General features: G+C 40.5%; 1 protein-coding gene across 15 annotated transcripts in view; it reads left to right on the top strand.

Annotated features, from left to right (window-relative positions):
• Window positions 1–18,088, top strand: part of NEK7 (NIMA related kinase 7) — a 58,669-nt gene that overhangs the window by 15,212 nt on the left and 25,369 nt on the right. For all 15 annotated transcript variants that reach the window (XR_004308176.2, XR_014932632.1, XM_015869362.3 and 12 more), the window contains 3 exons: window positions 6,198–6,260; window positions 6,742–6,852; window positions 16,744–16,852. Coding sequence is in view for 13 of the 15 variants with exons in the window: in XM_015869362.3 (XP_015724848.2) it covers window positions 6,198–6,260; window positions 6,742–6,852; window positions 16,744–16,852 (283 nt within the window). In the remaining 2 variants the exon portion in view is untranslated. The remainder of the gene's footprint in view (window positions 1–6,197; window positions 6,261–6,741; window positions 6,853–16,743; window positions 16,853–18,088) is intronic.

The following is an 18,088-nucleotide window of genomic DNA, read 5'->3' as shown; positions in this document are numbered from 1 at the left end:
ATTAGTCTAATTCTTCCTTCATTTTCAGTGCATGAGAAACCAAAAAGGTCAAATGTGACTTGAAAAGCATGTCAATTAAGGTGGATGTGAATGCCTTGGTGCTTGAAGACAGTCATAAAATCTAGCCTTTCACTTTAACTATGAAATTTTTATAACAATGTTTGCATTAAGAATACGGAGGCATTATAATGTATACTATAAATGATATTTCAAGCCTGTATATCAAGCTGAATTTTCATGTCAGGGAAAAAAAAAAGATTTGTGTTATGAAGATATCATGCTGTCCATGCCTGGGTGATGACTGAACTACAAAGGCTGCTCTGAAAGTAATGCCTCCTATCAATTTCCACGGAAACGACAAGAGAGCACAATTATACTACTTGGTAGAGCAAGTTTTCAGCTACAAAACATTCTTTTCAGTGCAGTCACCCCCATGATCTGTGTGTTTTCACTGGTGATGACCAACAGCCTGGATGCTGTGCTCTGCTCCTCAACCAAACCATCTACCACCTCACTTCGCTGCATCCACTTTGGTCTCCATAAATGGCCAACTAGCATCGGTGAACATCAGTGGGTGCAGTTTCCTGTGTGGAGGAATTTGTTGACACACTAATGTTTCTTATGTGCTTCCACATCAGATGCCATCCTGAGATGGCCCATCTGCTGCCATCTGTCACATGCCAACAAAAGGGAACAGTATTGGTGGGAAGATTTGACCTCTGTTGCTGTCCCATGCCTCTCACAGCATGGGCCAACACCATAAAATAGAAGGCATTACTTTCAGAGCAGCCTTTGTAGCTTCTTTGCTGTAGAAACCATATAATAAATATCCAAAAATTGAATTGGAGGTTAGTAAGAAATAAAGTGTTGCAGTTATTTCTAAGGGCTTCGTCCTGGGGTTATAAGCATCCCATGTTGTTCTACCCGTACATGTTCCTGAATAGTGCATGTCAGGAGGGCTGATGTGATCTTTACCCCTTCTTTTTCCTTTTTCATCTCCCATCTCAAGTACTGCATACACCTGCCTTTCTGACTTATGCAAGTCTTACACCTCTACCCCTGCTTCATTTTTCCTGGCAAGGCTGAGTCAGTAGTTAATCCCTTTCTGTGGTTCACCGTTTATCTTTGCTCACAAGCTCTGCTCTAACTTACTCTTTTCCTTTCTTAGAGTTACTGCATCTCTGGCTGCTATTTGTTCCAAAAAGGCTGTCAGTTTTGATTATTATTTATTTATTTTTAATGAATCTTTCCAACAAGAGTGTTTATTTTCTGCTATTAAAATTCTATTTGGCTGAAATGTGCACAATATTGGTAAATGCTATGTTAATGCTTTATAAATGTTAACCTACGAAATGGCTATTTGTAGAACTTGGTGTGTGCAGAAGCAAGCAGAGGTAATAGGAAGGACAAGCAGGTGGTGACAGGAACCACTCACTGGGTTTGTTGTTGCTTCTGAGTCCGGATGATATGGAGTAATGTCTGGCAACTGTTCTCAGTGGTATTGGTCTTAGTAAGGTGCTCCAGTTATTTCATCCCTAAAGGAAGGGTCTGTGTGTCTGTAAAGCTTTGCTAGTCTCCTTTGCTGTTAGACAAAGTCTCTGTCCATAGGAGTGGCTTGTCAGTTATCTTCTGATGATGGGTCACTACATTACAGTACGGGCAAATCTGTGAATGGACAGCTGGTTTTGTTATACAGGAATGTGAGCCGTGAAACTAGCATGAACTTAAATACAAACTGCTTAAAATAGTGTATTTTAAGAATGTAAATGTCTGGTGAGTGACTGTAAGGCTATATTTGCTCAATGTGGTATTTTTAAAAATAAACTTCAGCTACTAAAATATCTTCCAAACCTGCAGATTTCATCAGAATTGCAGACTGGTCCCCATTCTGCCTTGCGCTGTTCCACCTTCCCTTCCATTCAGAAATCGGAGACCTCTATGTTAGAGATATAAACAACGCGTCCTTTTATCCAGCGCCTAACATTCATTATTCATTGTGCGTTGTCAGTGGATTGCTGCTCCAGGCCTGAATTAGAGATAATTAATCATAGGAAAGCACTTGTAATTTCACACTGTATGAAGCACTTTTGTCTTGGCACAGCGGTGGCAAAATACTGTAATGCTCGTTGTTGCTGTTCAGTATTATTTCTTAGTATTTATGTGCATTTGAGTCTTTATTTTGCTTGTTTGTCTGTAGGTTTATGTTGCAGCAGAAATGTTTGCCTTTTGTTCTCCAAGTATTTTTAAGGTATTTTTATTTTACACCAAATTTTAAACAGGTTAAATAGTCATTTAAATAGTGAGGTTAAAAAGACCTTTCTTAGTACTGGAGGGGAATTCTTGCCAAAGTGATGGAGGAGCAAGCATTCCTCTTATAGAGCCGAGGGGGGGTGGAGTGATGGTGAAGTAGGCTCCCACCTTATCATGTTTTCAAAGTGGTGCAGGTTGAAATTGACACCAATGCATTCAATTTACTTGAGAAGTTGAGTTAAATCGGTTGTTGGAGATAGAGCAAATAGAGTCTACGCGTAGAAGCTACGGCTTGATGCTTTCCATCTGGTGGCTGTTGTGAAACCTTCTGCTGTGCACAGAGCTTTTGAGGAGCAGTAGGTGCGTGTGTCAGCCTGCATGCAAGAAGTTGACTCAGGAAGCTGATTGCACGTATTGCAGCCTTTTTGTTTAGTTTACACATCTGCGTAGGGAACAGTTTGTGTTCTGTGCCTTAAAATAGATCCTGAGTGGTTCTGTGAGCACTGGGATCTCCTGATGGCGCTTACTGCTGATGCTTCTAGAATGCTGAAGGGACAGTTTTGGGAAGGGTTTGAAGAGGTCCTCTCGCATCTCTCCAGCCCTGTTTGCCCAACTTCTTTTGGGAATTCCGCAGTAATTGCTAGATATGGTACAGCCACTGCCACAGTGATATTGTGATGATGCTTCGTGAAACGTGAAGCTTTGGAAAACTATTAAATACAACTTCTGCATATTGGTAGGTTTTCCACAGCAAACGTAGTTAATTACTTTAAAGAAATGTTCATCTTATCACAGTCCTTGAAAATGAAAATGAGGATGAAATAATACAAACTTTAGGTATGGCTGCATTACGCTTTGTGCCATTTGTGCAGGCCAGTGAGAACACTCCTACAGCCTCAGTTATCCTAATCCTGATGTTGTCAGTGAAGTCAAGAGTTAGAATTTATTGTTAGTCTAATGAATGCCCTGATAACCTAATCAGGATGCAGCGGGTTTTATTACTGACCAGCTAGACTGCGTGTGTGTAGGCACTGTTGTAATTAGTGCTGGCTCCTAGCAGTCACTGTGCAAACTTTATCCTCACAGATCTACGCCACAAGAACACAGAGCTACTTGCTGGGAGGAGGAGGAAGGCTGACAGCTCCTGCCTCCTCGGCACGTCTCCACTTTGCATTGTGCTGGGTGCTTCCAGGCCGCCTGTCACTAAAGCCTTCTGACGGTCCCAAAGATTAATCACTTAGGTTTCATTAGATCTTTATTGCGCAAATAGGTCACCTTGCTGTAACATTGCAGGTACAGGGAAGACCAGTCAGTTGCCTGCTGGGTGTGTGCTGCTGCAGCTAAAGGAGAGTTAGACAATAAGTCTGTGCTGAGAGAAGTGATACTCCTGCATAGTAACGTGTCTCCTGCAATTCCTGTAGAGCAGGTGCTCTGATTCCCACCGGGTGTCTCATGTTAGTTTTGACTTGTGCTTGAAAGGATGTTCTTACGCTTTTAATCTCTTCCACTGGGGCTTCTGTTTTTTGGTGCTAGATATTCTTCAGTGCTACATTACCTTCTGATGCTGAAGTGCAGAGGGTTTTTGTTGTGCTCACGTGAAGCTCCTTGTGAGCTCGCCAGGCTTAGCACAGTGGTGGCCTCTGCTCTGAGCAGTCTGGTGGAAGGAAATGACGGTGTGTTGAGAAGGTCACTGCCAGCTGGTTTGGTGTGATGGGCAAAGGGTCTTCAGAGGCCTTGGGTCTGGTGGTAGTGGGGCTTTCTTTTTTGGTGTTTCTTTGTTTGCTTGGCTTTGGTTCTTAGTCTTTTCTTTGGAGGAAGTTCACATCTTTGAAACGGGAGTCCTGAATTTCTTTTATCTATCTGATATCTATAGTCCTTTGAGGTTATGTCTGGGCTTGTAATGTTGAACAGCAGCATACAGAGTTTTGGAATAGCACTAATTATCCTGTGTTCGTAAACAATAAACTGAAGTGTGTATTTCCAAGTTAATAGAGAATAGTAATGCTTGGTTACTTAGAGGTGCTCTTCACCCTGAGTAGGGGTTATGAAACTTGCTTATGCTAGAAGGAGCAGAAATGTCAGATAAGGAATTGAGTGAGGAATTGAGGTTGCTTGAGAGAGTCGTTAGTAGGTGCAGAGTCCCTTTTTTCTTTTTTCTTCACACAACAACAATCTTTGGGTTTTAAATCTTAAAACTGTGCCCTGAATAATTCCTCTAAGCATTATGAGTAGATCTCATACAGTTTTGAGTCCCAAATTCTGTTTGCAGCTTCAGTTAGGTTCCCCAGTGTGTCGGAGTTCTCCATGCCCACGTCTGGATCTCTGCATTGTTTGTAAGATATGTTCTTAACTCAGTATCTAGAACTTAGCAAACGTGTGAAACTTCAAGACATGTGCCTGTACTGATCCTCTTTAGCATCCCTTGCTACTCAGTACACTGTCATTGATTGCTTTGAGGTGTATGCAGTTTTCCTTTTGTTAATCTCTTAGTTTGCTGGGAAAGCCATTTATGATCTCATGCCTTCCCAGTGTCCCTCTGTTAATGTACTGCCTCTAGTATTTACAAGTTTCCTAAGTGTTCCCTAGGAAAATTATTACAGTCCTTCATGACTGTAGCAAATAATAGGGGGTTGTTAGTGTATTTAAAGATGATTCAAGAGCGATGTTTTTTCATTCAGAGCTGAGATCTATAGCAGATGCTAGCGGTTTCATCTCCTTGGCTAAACGTGATCCTGACCTGAATAAATAAACTCTTCTGTCTTTTCCATCAGTGCTGTTCTAGTATCTTCTAATACTTGTACCTGTAACTTCACGTACAGCACTCTCTCCTGTTAAATCTGAAGTTGCTTTGTTTCTTAGTGTCAGCATTGCTTTCTTGTGACTGACATTGCTGTTTCTGTTATGGTCTCCAGAACCTCCTCCTTGAGGAGGAGCTCTTGTTACTTGTAGCTCACTATGTTTATTACTTACCATCCTGGTGTCAGTGTAGAAGTAGTCAGGAGATGTTTTATTTGCTTTCTTATTTGGTAGTTTGGTTTTCTGTCTTTCTCTCCTGTTTCTTTTTTCCCATCTCCAGGTTTGGCATTTCAGTAATGCTTTTGTGCATTTGTTGTGTACTCAAAGGACTGTTGCTCCGTGTCTTTGCATCTGGAGTTAGTTGTGAGATATTACGTGGAAGTTCTCAGGTGTGAAGACAGAAGGAACTTAGGTCAAGTATAAGCATGTAGAGTGAGCGTAAAGAGCGTAAAGGCCAGAAAAAAAAACTGTGAACAAAAATGTAAATTAGTGAAGGGTAATGTGGTTAACTGTGCAAGAGGCAAAGATGAGTTCCTTTGCAGTGTAATTTGGAGCAGATGGGAGGTGGAAAAAAAATGAAGAACAGAGATGCTGAACTGTAAAAGGCTGTAAGAGTCAAGGTGACAGATGAGGGTTTAGACCAAAGTGCTGTAGTAAACAAATTACAGAACTCAAATCACTTCTTTCCTTGCTGAAGGGCAAGAAATGGAAGAGAAGGAATCAGAGGTGACAGTGAAGTTTTGATCCTGAGGGAACAGAAGTGTATGCAGTATTGAAAATGGAAACAGAGGGCTGTAGTGAGAGACTAGGGAAGAAGGGCAGGCTCAGCTCTAGAAAGAATCCATTTCTAATAATAGCGTGGGAGGTATGGGAGAGAAAGCTGACATCTGGATTAGAACTGACTTGAAGGATAGGTGCTGAATTATTCCATGTTTTTGAACAGATAAGTAGAGGTGGCAGCTGCACTGGTGGAGAACATGTACTCTCATCGTACCTGCTTCCTACGAAGGGGCTACAAGAATTGATAGAGCAGCAGAGTAGAGTAGTGCTTAACTTGAGCTGCTGTGTAGATGCCACGAGTTTAAAAAAACAAACTTCCTTCAGTGTCCCATTTAATCAGTCAATTAATATATCTTATCCCTTGTGTGCAGATATTTGATTTAATGGATGCCAAGGCTCGTGCTGACTGCATCAAAGAAATAGATCTTCTAAAGGTAAAAGATGTGTTTTTAAAATAAATGAAAATTGGCAGCTATCATTAAAGTATGTGGAGTTATTTTTCACAGATGTATTTGAAAGTGTCCACTATTCTGTAGAGTTAACATTGAGAAGCGAATCCTTGAAAACAGTGTAACTTCTCAAGTAGAAGTTAGTGAAAATACAGCAGACATGTGGCTTGTGTACAGTGAAATACTCATTGTAAAAGCCGACTTGAATGTTTCAGATGCTGTTGCTGAGAGACAGTTAAAAAAGTTGTTTTTCTTTCAGTGCAACTTTGACCTAAAATGGCCACGACGTCCTTGCAGTCTTGTTTGTTCTTTCAAAATGTCTTTCTGTAAATACTTTTTGTAAGCGCAGATGTTTTGTATTTTACTGTAGTAAATTTTAGGTGTTTTGTTTGCCCAAATAAGAATGTTACGTTCATAAAAGATAAGGCATCACACTAAGATGTGCGTTACAAATCTGCTTTCTTAGCAACTGAACCATCCAAATGTAATTAAATACTACGCATCATTCATTGAAGACAACGAACTGAACATAGTGTTGGAATTAGCTGATGCTGGGGATCTCTCAAGAATGATAAAGGTAAGATTCTTTTAATTACTAAGATTTATTCATACTTAACTTTTCTAGTTATTCTTTGTCAGATTCGTGCTTGGTTGAGTGTGGTTAAAATAACAGGAAATGTGGAGAAAAGTGGAGTGTTATACTGACCTTTGGTTTTTTTTAATGTATGCCCAACATTTATTTGCTTGGAAGTATTTTATTTTAATGCTGTTGCTCACAGTGTAAGTGCAGGTGGGTTCATAACCAGACTTCACTTATAACTGGAGAGAGGAAAAACCTAAAGAAAAGCACTGTCACCACCTTTCAGAGCAGCACGTTTTGATGTCTTCCCTGATTTTTGGCACAGTTGTGTTTTCCTGTACTTTATAATAGCCATGAAAGCAGAAAGGGCTGGTGTCAAAAGGAGGAAGTGGTTGCTTCTTTATTTTGAATTCTGACTGCCAGTCACTTCAGCTAATAAAATAATGATTGAATCGGAAATGAGTCCATCATTTTCTGGGTCTTTTTAAATACTTAACTTGAGCCTAACGAGTGTTTTGAAAATGTATTTCATGATCTGCTTGAAATCACGTGTGGTTCTTGTTATGTGGTTGTGGACTATTGGGTTAAGTGCTTTATTCTGTACGACTTAAATATCAGCTCTTCAGCTGATTGAGAATGTTCACCCAAGAGCTGTTGTTGGAACTTCATGTGCTGAAACTTGCATTAACTTTTAACCAGCTTTTTTATCTGTTTGTCGTCTGACAATCATCTGCCCTTTTTCCACTGAGTCTCAGTTTTATTGTGCCCCTTTGATGTACTTTCTTGCGTCTCCACCAACATTATTGTTGTTGATGCTGCATAGCTCTGGGAACGAATAACACCAGGCAGTTACTATTCTCTCAGCCACATCTGGGTACAGGGCAGCGTTCTGCTGTTTGATTGAGAACCTACATGAATGGAGAATGTCAATTTCTTCCCTAATGACTCTAATACTGATTTATTTTTCTTTGAACTCTTGAAGAATGTTGCCTTCTAGATTGATAGCTGTACAGCAGGACAGTCAAAAATTGATATTAAAGAGACTGACAGTGTTCTGTTAATATTTATATCCAAATCTGATATTTTTCTTTGTCTTGTGAATTATTTATTTTGTGGGGCTACATTTCCTAAAACATAAAGGAAGGTTTGTCTTCCTTTTGAATGTTCAGTTTTGACACAACAGTTATTAACATGAGTATTCCGTGAGAGATTGCCTTGTGGCATATCTGGTCTTAGGACCCGTTGAAGCTTTTTCTCCCCCTCTCACTTTATTTCTTTTTGTTTAAATCCAGTGTGTGAATAATGGTTCCTTCAGTGCTGTTGGCCTCATTACCCTTTGTCCAAGTCGGTGGGTATTTGGTACCGGCTCAATCTTGGAGGCAGTTTGTGATTGTCCTCTTAACACAAGGATCATGTTTAATGTAGCAAACCTAGATTGCTGTTTGATGTTAATGACAACCTATCAGGCAGTTGTTAAATATGTATGAGGTGTCACAATGCGCTCAGTCTTCATATTGCTTATGGAGAAGAAAATGGATTGGTAGACTGTTTGGATGCTAACAGTGTAAGTGTGGGGGCATCAGTTACAATGTCTTTTGAACAAAATATTGTTAAAATTGCCCGAGAAATAAATAATAGGTAATGATGTGGAAAACTTCCTAGCATAATGTCTGCCTGTCACGTTACTAAGGTAAGTATGTTGTGTTATTAAGCAAGCGAGCTATGTTCTGGTTTCCAGTATTGCTAGATTGCTGCTCTAAGTTTGCTAGAGGATGTAGAGGCACCCCCAGAGGAGTGTTTGGGTATTTGACTGCTGTGTGATTTGTAGAAACAAGGGTGCAACATGTTTTTATAATTGTGAATGACCATGCCTTGAATGACAGTCAAACTGGTGTTAACATCAAGGAAAACTACTTAACTGGTTTATTTGGGTGTTTGTTATGACATTATTGGCACATCAGAATGCTTGCAAAGCTGTGGTGCCTCACAGTGTACCTTAATGAATTCTTTAGTTCTTCCCTTAATGAACCAAGTCCTCCCAGTCCAGCTTTTGTACTGTCCCTCTTGTTACCTGTGAATAATACTCTCTTTGTCCCCATTGAGTAGACAACTGAGGAAAATCACTTGATGCATTCATACTGGGGTCCAATAATGGATTCTAATAGAATTCATAGAATTTGATGTATGGAGGAGGGGGGAAAAAACCTCTGCATTGGCATTTACGGATCTTATAATGAAATAAGGAGCATCTCATGCACATTTGCTTCTCTCCCTTTACCTCCTCCCCCCACCCCCACCCCATAGCAATGTAATACAGGGATTCAGTAAGACTTTCACTTCATCTCCCTGCTCTCATTTTTCTGTCAGATGCATTTCTGTACAGCCTCTCTTCTCAAAAGTAGAAGGTCCAAAAGTGAGAGGTTTTTTTAATTTATCTTAGTTTTTAGTGGCCACTTTCTTGAACGTGTCAGGTTAATAACATGGAAAGAGAGGCGAACCCCGTCAGTCTGGGAAAGAGTCATTTGACTTAGTGTTAGTATTGCACTGAAACATACACAGCTCTAAACTGAGTAAGCCTTGTTCAGGCAGAGTGAAAGGAGGAAGAAGTTCTGATCTTCTGTATCTGTAAAATTGGCTGCTGGATACCATTGCACTGAAGATTTTCTGAGTAGATATTAGAACTGCTGTGCCTGCTTGCACTTCCTTGTATCTACTGACTGTCTGTGCCTGTGGTCCCTACTGGGGAATGTGGTAATCTGAAGATAATACTGCTCCCAGGGTTAAGGGTGGTCAGAGTCCTGGTGCTACTTTGTAACGCCGCCTCCTGTTACAGTATAAAATAAGCTGTAAGGCAGGTTTGGGGCTTGATGTCCTGTTTTGTTAGTGACTGCTCTTCCAGCACAGAGACTGGGAGAATGTTGTTGTGTGGTGGTGAAACCATGGGCTTAGTGGTTTCAAATCTGTTTTTTCTAGGAAAACAACTGGTAGATATTGGATAAGGAAAATACCATAAACAAATATGAACCTAATGGCATTAGCCAAGAAGATACATCAGAATGGTTCAGTAGGAAATAGAAATTAAAGAGAAACAACCAAAACTGGTGAGCAAAGCTGTGCTGATGATGCTAAAATGATAGCACTTGAACTATACTGAAGGATAATTAGGATATTTTTATTTAGAATTAAAGAACTTTTAGGTCTGTTTCCCTTCTATAGATGTTTTTAGTTTTTTTTTTTTCCTGGCAAACTTAAAACTGGGTACGTCATGCTGATCTTGGGGAAGTTCATCATGTTTTGGCAACAAGAACGAAAGCTATTATCTAAGAAGCTGAAAACATATTGGCAGCCTTCTCAAGAAAGGGAAATGGAACTCTACCAAATGTCACCTATGCACATCACCCATTATTTAGAGTGGTGTATCTTTTTCCATGTTGCATTTAAATAAAATAAGCACTGCTATCTAAATAAAATAAGCCAGTAATTTCAAAATTAATGAAATACTTGAGAGCAGTATGAGCTCCATACTGATTTGTCAGGTTTCTGTAGTTGGAAGCAGTGTACTCTTTGTCCTTGGCCAAAGGTGTGTGTGCATTTATATATTTAATAGGACAATCAAAACAGCGACTGTTATAGGTAGCATGTCTGAATTGCTGGTTGTGGAGCTGTGGTAACTTCACCTGTGTTTGGAGTTCTTTTGTTTGTCTTACTGATGATCATTTTGATTTTTCACCTGGTAAGGTTATTTTGCTCTTTGCTGTGTGAAATTGCATCAGGCAAGTTCTCTCCTGGGATGCACACCTTCCCACCTCTTGCCATGTCAAAATATATCAGGAGTGAACTGTTTAGGAGCATAGGGACGACTGTGCTGTTTTCAATGCACTTGGGTGGCAGTGCTGCAGCTGTGATGTTGTGCTGCCCACCCAGCTGTGTTGTAGCAGGGCAGGAGTTCTGCTCGCTGTTAGGGCTGCTGGAGATTCAGCTGTGTGTGAACACATGGTTGGGTTGTCAGAACAAAACAAGTTCACATAAAAAAGTTCCATGCCCGCTGACCGCTTCCCTGCATATCCAGATAGGGTGATTTAGTAGAAGGCTAAGGAAACATCCATGATTCGTCCAGGATGCAATTTTTACTTGATTATTCCTTTTAAAATTGAGTAAGCATCTTGTCTGAAATGCTGTATAGCCACCTGTGGATTGGAGCAGATGTAAAACTTGAGAAGTGGGTGTTCAGTCTTTGCAGAAGAGTTTGTATGTGCTTTGTAGAAATGGCTGGGTCGCTGCAGCCAAGGTGGTGACATTCCTCCATGGAGAGCTGCACAAACCTCTTGCATCTCCTAATGCTGACAGCATTGCATACCAGCTGAGTGAATGAATGCTTCAACCTATAGCACGGGTGACTGAAACGAAATGAAATGGCTTTGCCAGAAATAGCTTTTTTCCAGATGTTTTGGATGGGCTAAAACTTCGCTATTTCTCAGAGGGTACTTATTCTTTCTAACATAGAGTAATCTGAGCTGAACGTGGAAAAGACATAAGACCTGGTGGAGAGGAGAGTTGGCTGGGACAAGCAATGAGATCCCCCTGGAGTGGGGAGAGCAACTAATGCTGAGACTGGGAAAGGCCAGTGAACTGGGAGCAGCTGGTGAGCAGCTCTTGGGAAAAGGCAGACTGGGCTGTTACAGCACAAGGCTTTAGAGAGAGGCTAATGAATATGTCAGTGGGAATAAGAGTGATGCACTGGGAGAAATGGGAGCCTGGTGTTGAACCCAGTGAAGGAGCTGTGTATTTCCAGAGAGTAGGACAGGCAGGACAAGGAACCTGGGGAAACAAATGAGCTGTCAGCAGACAGAGAGCTGGGCTGGGGTGAGTTGGCTTGGCTGGGGGTGGGCAGTGATTGCATACAGCAGATAAAATGGGATGAAGAGATGGAAATGAAGAGACAGAGTAGAGAAGAGGCAGGTTGTGCAGGGGTTGCAGACGGTCCAAATGTAATGGGGGCACAAGGAACCTGTTCTGCAGGGCACTGCCACCTGGGGAGTGGAATGGGCCTTGAGGTGAGAAATGTGGCTGTTCTGCTGCTGCTGGCAAATGTAAATGTCCACTGGTGGTGCCCAGCTGTTCCCTGCTGATGGATTATATTTGCTGTGCAAGTTGCTTGGTCAGCTCCTGCACTAGCTGTGGCTGTAAAAGTGCCAACTCTGGTAAGCTGCTGTGTGATGGAGAGCCTGCATTTGTTATATATATATTGTTGTTTTTTAAGTTGAGGGCGTTGCATGTAACCTAAGTAAGCATCATGGAATCTGCAAAATGAGGTAATCAAAGCTAGAAAACAATATGACCGAATATTTTATACTCCAGCAATTTACAGGTTTAGCTTTTCCTTGATGAGCCAGTGTTCAGAGTTAGGGATGCAGCTACTGTAGGAGAGAACTGTGGTTGTGCAGTGTGCGCTGTGCAGCCTCCTGTGCTGTAGTGGTGGTTCCCAAGGCAGGGAATTCAGGGAAGACAGAGGTTTTGTAGTTAATGCAGTTGAATGCTTTCCAGAGGCAGTTCTTTCTCTTGATTTCTGGTGCTGCTGTTCATAAGAGATACTGTATAAACTGAGCTGCTTTTTTGACGGGAACTGTAATTGCTTGTTCTGTATTCCTGATAATCAAGGTAGAACTGGGGTTTGATTTGTGGAAGTACTGAGCATTCACAGCTCCATCTGATCTGAGCAGAAACTGTGCTTTGAAGATGAACTGTTCTGGAAAGCCAAGGATGTCAAAAAGGAGGTGCTTAAGATTGGTGCTAAAAGTAATTAACACTTCTGGTCTTGATTCTTTGCTCCCTATTCTAGTCTGTAAAGCAGGGATGTTACCATCTTACCATTTTTTTGGCCATATGTGAAGGTAAACTTCATAAAGTTAGTTAATTTGATACACAGAGGCTGTATAGCAAGAAGATTTCCTTCCCAACTTATACTTAACAATGGGCTTTGGATGGTGCACTAAATAAAGCCAGTGGATGTGTTGAACCTGCTCATGAGCTGAGTGTCATGAATCAATGAGAAAATGGTCTTTTGAAATAATAGCTAAAAACCCAACAGCACAAAAACTGACAACTTTAAATGCTCTTGAGGAGGAGAAAGTATATTGGCTTTAATTCTGAGGGCTTTGTGTACGCACGTTTACTTCCAAATGGTTGACATCACGAGTTGGACATAGTATTTCTGTAAGTTGTTCTTTTTTTTGCACATTTCTGTATTCCTTTTCATCATACTGATTTATTAACATTGGCAAACAACAGTTGTAAAAAGTGACTGCAAGGCTGCAGTATTTTTGTTTAGCACATGCTTTTGTTTTATAATAAAGAACAGATTAGCGTTGTCCTGGAATGATGTCATTGATAAAAGCCTCAAATATCTGTGTATTTTCTTCATGTTTTTCAGCTTTGTGCCAACTTTGAGCTTTGGTTTTTGTTTTTTTTTGGACTTCTGTGTATTCATTTTAAAAAATGTTATTAAAATACAGGGAAAAAGAAAAGGCAGAGCCCTGCTGAGGTAGGAAGGCTGTTTTTGGTAAGCTCCTGCTCCCCATACATGTGTGTATGAGACTTAATTCATTTTTTAGGTTTTCACTGAGTTTACTTGCAAAACTTGCAGCGTCAGTGTTTGTGCTGCGCAGGTAACTTGCTGAGCATGGAAAGAGTTCAGATTTGTCTGCTGTAATTGTAGTAAAATGGGGAGGAGAAAAAAAGAAGCTAAAATGGAAGCCTTTGTATTTACTGTGTCACGCCACTGCTTTTTATTAGGAAGTAGAGTTAATGATTCAAACACAAATTGCACTTCTTCATGCAGTAACAGTTTTCCCAAGGGTTTTTTCTGGAGAGAAATGTATGTAAACAAATACCGCTGGATTTAGACATGCAGCTGTGTGCTTCAAGAAGCTCAGTGGTAACTGTAGAGACAATGAAAGTGATTCAGTGCTGGAAATTCATTTTAGTGGCTCTGCAAGTAGGCCTGCTTAGTGCAGGTGATCTTTATCTCTGAACGCTGCAGCTTCTTGGGTTTGTTTTGTTTGCTTGAGCAATCATGTTAGGTGGAGCGCAGCGTTTATATCTATATAGGCTGTAAGGCAGCATGAAATGAATCCTTGGAAAGGATTGGATGAGTATAAATATGGGTTTGTAGTGATTTTTGTCCCAGCTCTGTAAGGGAATTTAATCAGGTATCGTATTAGCAGTTTAATCAATAGATAGTTGCATCAAGAAGGGTGTTAGTCCCTTTTCTCAAATGGCAAGTGATGGGATATGAGAAAATAGTCTCAAATTGTGAGTGCGGAGGCTTAGATTGGACGTGGGGAAGGAATTTTTCATGGAGAGGGTGTTGAAGTGTTGCTACCAGGATGGTGGTGGAGTTGTCATTCCTGGAGGTATTTAAGAGATCTGTGGTTGTAATACTAAAGGATGTGGTTTAGTGATGGGACTTGCTAAGTCACATTGCTGTTTGGATGTGATGATCTTTGAAGGTCTTTTCCAACCGAGGTGATTCTGCATTTTAAGAGAATCTCTAGGAAGCATGAGCAGAAGTTGCTAAGAACTGTAGCCTAGAGCATGCACAGCAGAAGAGCACTGAATGGCCTTGGAGGCAAAAAGCTTTTTAACACTGACTTTGCAAAAACCGTTTGCACTATCAACATATTGTCTTTTTATAGGACATACTCACAAGCCTCTTGATTTCTAGTTCAGTCTAATTGGTTTCTTGAACCCTCCTGTTTAGTGGGGTCTAAGGCAACCTAAATCACACCTTAAAATTCTCTCACACCCTAACATCAGAACTGAATAGCATTCCCCCCCCCCCCCCCCCCGAAGTGAGGCTACTGATGTGTAAGTATCCCTGAAATCTGCACTCTTATTCACATCATCAATTTTCTTTTGTCTTTGTTCATCTGCAGGCAATTCTTAGTTTCCTTACCAAAACCAAGCCTAGTTGAGCACTCTTGCTTAAGGGTTATTCTCTGAACTGCCCTCACTGAGCCTAGATAAGACCATTTGTTTGTTGCTGTCACTTCCGCTTTTGGGGTATGGCCTTTATAGGATCATCACTAGAAACTCAGTATAATATACTTCCATGCTTTTGTACTGACTTCAAACTTTGATACCATTTCTGTGCTTTGCTTAATTTTTTTTGTCTCCGAGAAACTGAATGGCATACACTGTTGATGCACAAGGGAGCTCTATTTAGCTGTTACACAGCAGTTCAGTTGGTGGCTGAATCCAGCTGCTTGTCCTGAAAGCCTTCAGTGCATTTCTTCTTTTAATTGCATAGATAAGGAAATCCATAATGGAAGATGTTTCTGTTTCAGTCGTGTTGTGAATGGTGTTTCATCACTGCTTTTACTTAGGTTTCAGTTCAAATACATAAATAAAATGGGAATGTTTAAATCAAATACCTAGTTATAATTATGGTAATTCCAGAATGCATTTTAAATCAAGGATCTGCGCTTTCATGTGCGTAGACTTACATGCATTGTGTATTTGTTTTTAAATGAAAAGAAACCTGGTCTCCATCTTCCTGTTGACATCAAACAATCCTCTGATATGCAAATCCTGCAATGGGGAGAACAGATACACGGGGTTTGTTTGGATTCAGTCCAGGACTGCGAAAATTCTATTTAAACAAGTGATTTATATTCTTTGCCTCATTTAAATGAAAATGCATTTTGAAATAATCCCTGTAACTAAAACCACTTTGGTGAGATGTTGTGATCCTTTGTACGACTGAAGCGTTTTACAGCAGCCAGTTTAAAAACGTTTTCCTTGTACTCGTGAGCATCTCTGCAACGTGTGGATGTGGCTGTCAACTTCTCAGCAGCACATTTTAATGTATAGGAAAATATTCCTGTTTTTCCTGGGTAATAGACATTTGTTGTATGAACTTAGGATGTGTGTGATTGTGACGTGTGTGTGCACACACTATTAAAATATGTGTATGTTACTTTCTATGGAAGTAATGCTGATTGTATTTTTTTGTCTGCTTATAGTCTGTCAGAATAAGGATTCTGTAGAAAAATGACAAAGTAAGCAGCACTTTATCAATCTTCTCACCTTTAGCTGCAAAATTTACATTGACCAAACTTGCTTTTTGTAGCACTGGTTCAATTCCAGGTTTTCAGTCAATGTTTTTGGAGGTTTGTATTATTTCGGTTGCTGAGTATTATGTTTGCGGATGCGTGGCACAACTTTATTGCACTTCCCGTAAGTTCTAGCATGCTGTTGACCTGTTGCCAGTTATCGGTGATGGTGGTTCATATGGGATGGGGAATCTTTGAACAAGAGTTGGGTTGAGGTGACGTTGTCAGAAATGATTTGTCCTCTTTTAGTCTTAAATCGGGTGCAATAGATAATCACATTCACTCTAATGTGATCTTGCTGTGATTGTTTGCCACTGTTATTTGTTAAGCTGTTTGGAAGACACAGAACTGGAAGTCAGTGTGAGGAAGTATTTCATTCAGGAGGTTCTGTGCACTTTAATTCTGTGGTCACTTACTCAGTGTTGGGTTGTTCTGATCACACTTCATTCTGTACTGAGAGTTGGTTCATGCCACGCAAGCGCTGTTATTAACAGGTGCTGAGTGTGGAGGGCTGGGGGAGTAGCAGTTTTGTTCTGCTGGTGGCAGTTACGGTTGTGTGTGTTTGCTGACTTTTAAACGCATAGATCGATGAAAGATGCTTTAATACTGAAGGAAAAGTCTTTCTGTAATTTTTCAGTAAACCTTTTAATTTGGTTTTGGAGCCTTTGGTACTTGATTTTTAGCTAAAGAATTCTACGCTTTTATTTGTTCAGCTACTTCATGCAAGTCTTAAATGTTGGTATTTATTCACTTTTTTTTTTTTTTTTTCCTTAAGCATTTTAAGAAACAGAAGAGGTTGATTCCTGAAAGAACAGTTTGGAAGTATTTTGTTCAGCTTTGCAGCGCATTGGAACACATGCATTCTCGTCGTGTTATGCATAGAGGTAATACAGGATCAAAGCTTTGTCTTTACTAAACCTTTTACTGTGTGGGGAATTAAGCTGGTTCAATGCAAATTACACCAAATAAAATCACAACGGAGTTGTCTTGAGCAGCTGACACAATGTGTGTTTTTTGTAATGTTTTGTAAGGAACAGCCAAGTATGACAGAAGTTGTGCATTTACTTGGCTGTGGTAGGCATTTGTTTGCTGCAGCAGCTTGTGAGACTCAGTGTTCAGAATTGGTGCGAGTTCTGTAACTAATGGAAACCCTGCTGCTGCCTCTTCCCTTGCTCAGTTCATTTTTCTGGCTCTTAGAAAAGCCAGAGCCTCTTCTCCTCTGTTTGACCATTCTCTCCTAAGTATACTTACCTGCATTCTCAAACAGCTATTCATCTTTTCAGCTCATCCACCTTTTTCTTCTTGGGAAGGTATTTACCTCCTGCAGTGCATCCTTCCAGTGATATATTGGCCTTTCTCCCTTACCTGCTGGATTACGTGCACGTGCGAGTGTTTTCCTCTCTTCTCTGCTCCTCTCTGCTTTTTCTGGTCTCTGTGTCAAGTACTGCATCACAGCAGCCCCCGTAGTTGCCAGCTATCCCTGCCAGGTCCTTAATCCCCTTTACCCATTGTAAACCTCTGTGTGGTTGTGTCCTCCCTATGTTGTCTTCATTTTGCTTTATAGCTCCAAGTCCAAGAAAACAAACTGTAGTATAGCAGCTTCTCAGACATACGTATTTTTCTTCTTTGCCTTGGAATTCCTCCCGCCTATGACATACATGTTGTGTATGGACTTGAGGTGAAATTACATGTCTTCACTTGGTGGCTTCCTTCTGGGATGCAAATAACTGCCTGAAAGCCACGTCCTTCTATCTCTGCTGAGTTGTGTCACTTGTGGACCAAGTTGCTGTACATTTCAGCAAGGTGAACTTAAACACACGGGACTTTTCTCCCCAGATGGCTTTCCCTTGCGATTCTTCTGTTCTTCCCTGTGTGTTTGTGTGGGTATCTGCAAGTGCAAATTTTACAAAGAGGGATGTAAAGCTGTAGATTCTTTCTGTAAGATGCAGCTGTCATTCTCTAATGCTTTTATGACTGAAATAGTTCATTTCAGTTTATTTTGGCTCAAAATGAAAGAGTTTAAGTTCCTTGAACTGAAATACTACCTCCAGATTTGCTTGTGAATCTATATATAAATCTACAACAAAACCAATGACAGTCAAAAATGTTTTTAACTCGAG

The sequence above is a fragment of the Coturnix japonica genome, chromosome 11 (genome assembly GCF_054131305.1).
Source record: "Coturnix japonica strain WE chromosome 11, WE-NBRP24, whole genome shotgun sequence".
NCBI lineage: Eukaryota > Metazoa > Chordata > Aves > Galliformes > Phasianidae > Coturnix > Coturnix japonica.
This window is presented reverse-complemented; position numbering and strand designations above follow the sequence as displayed.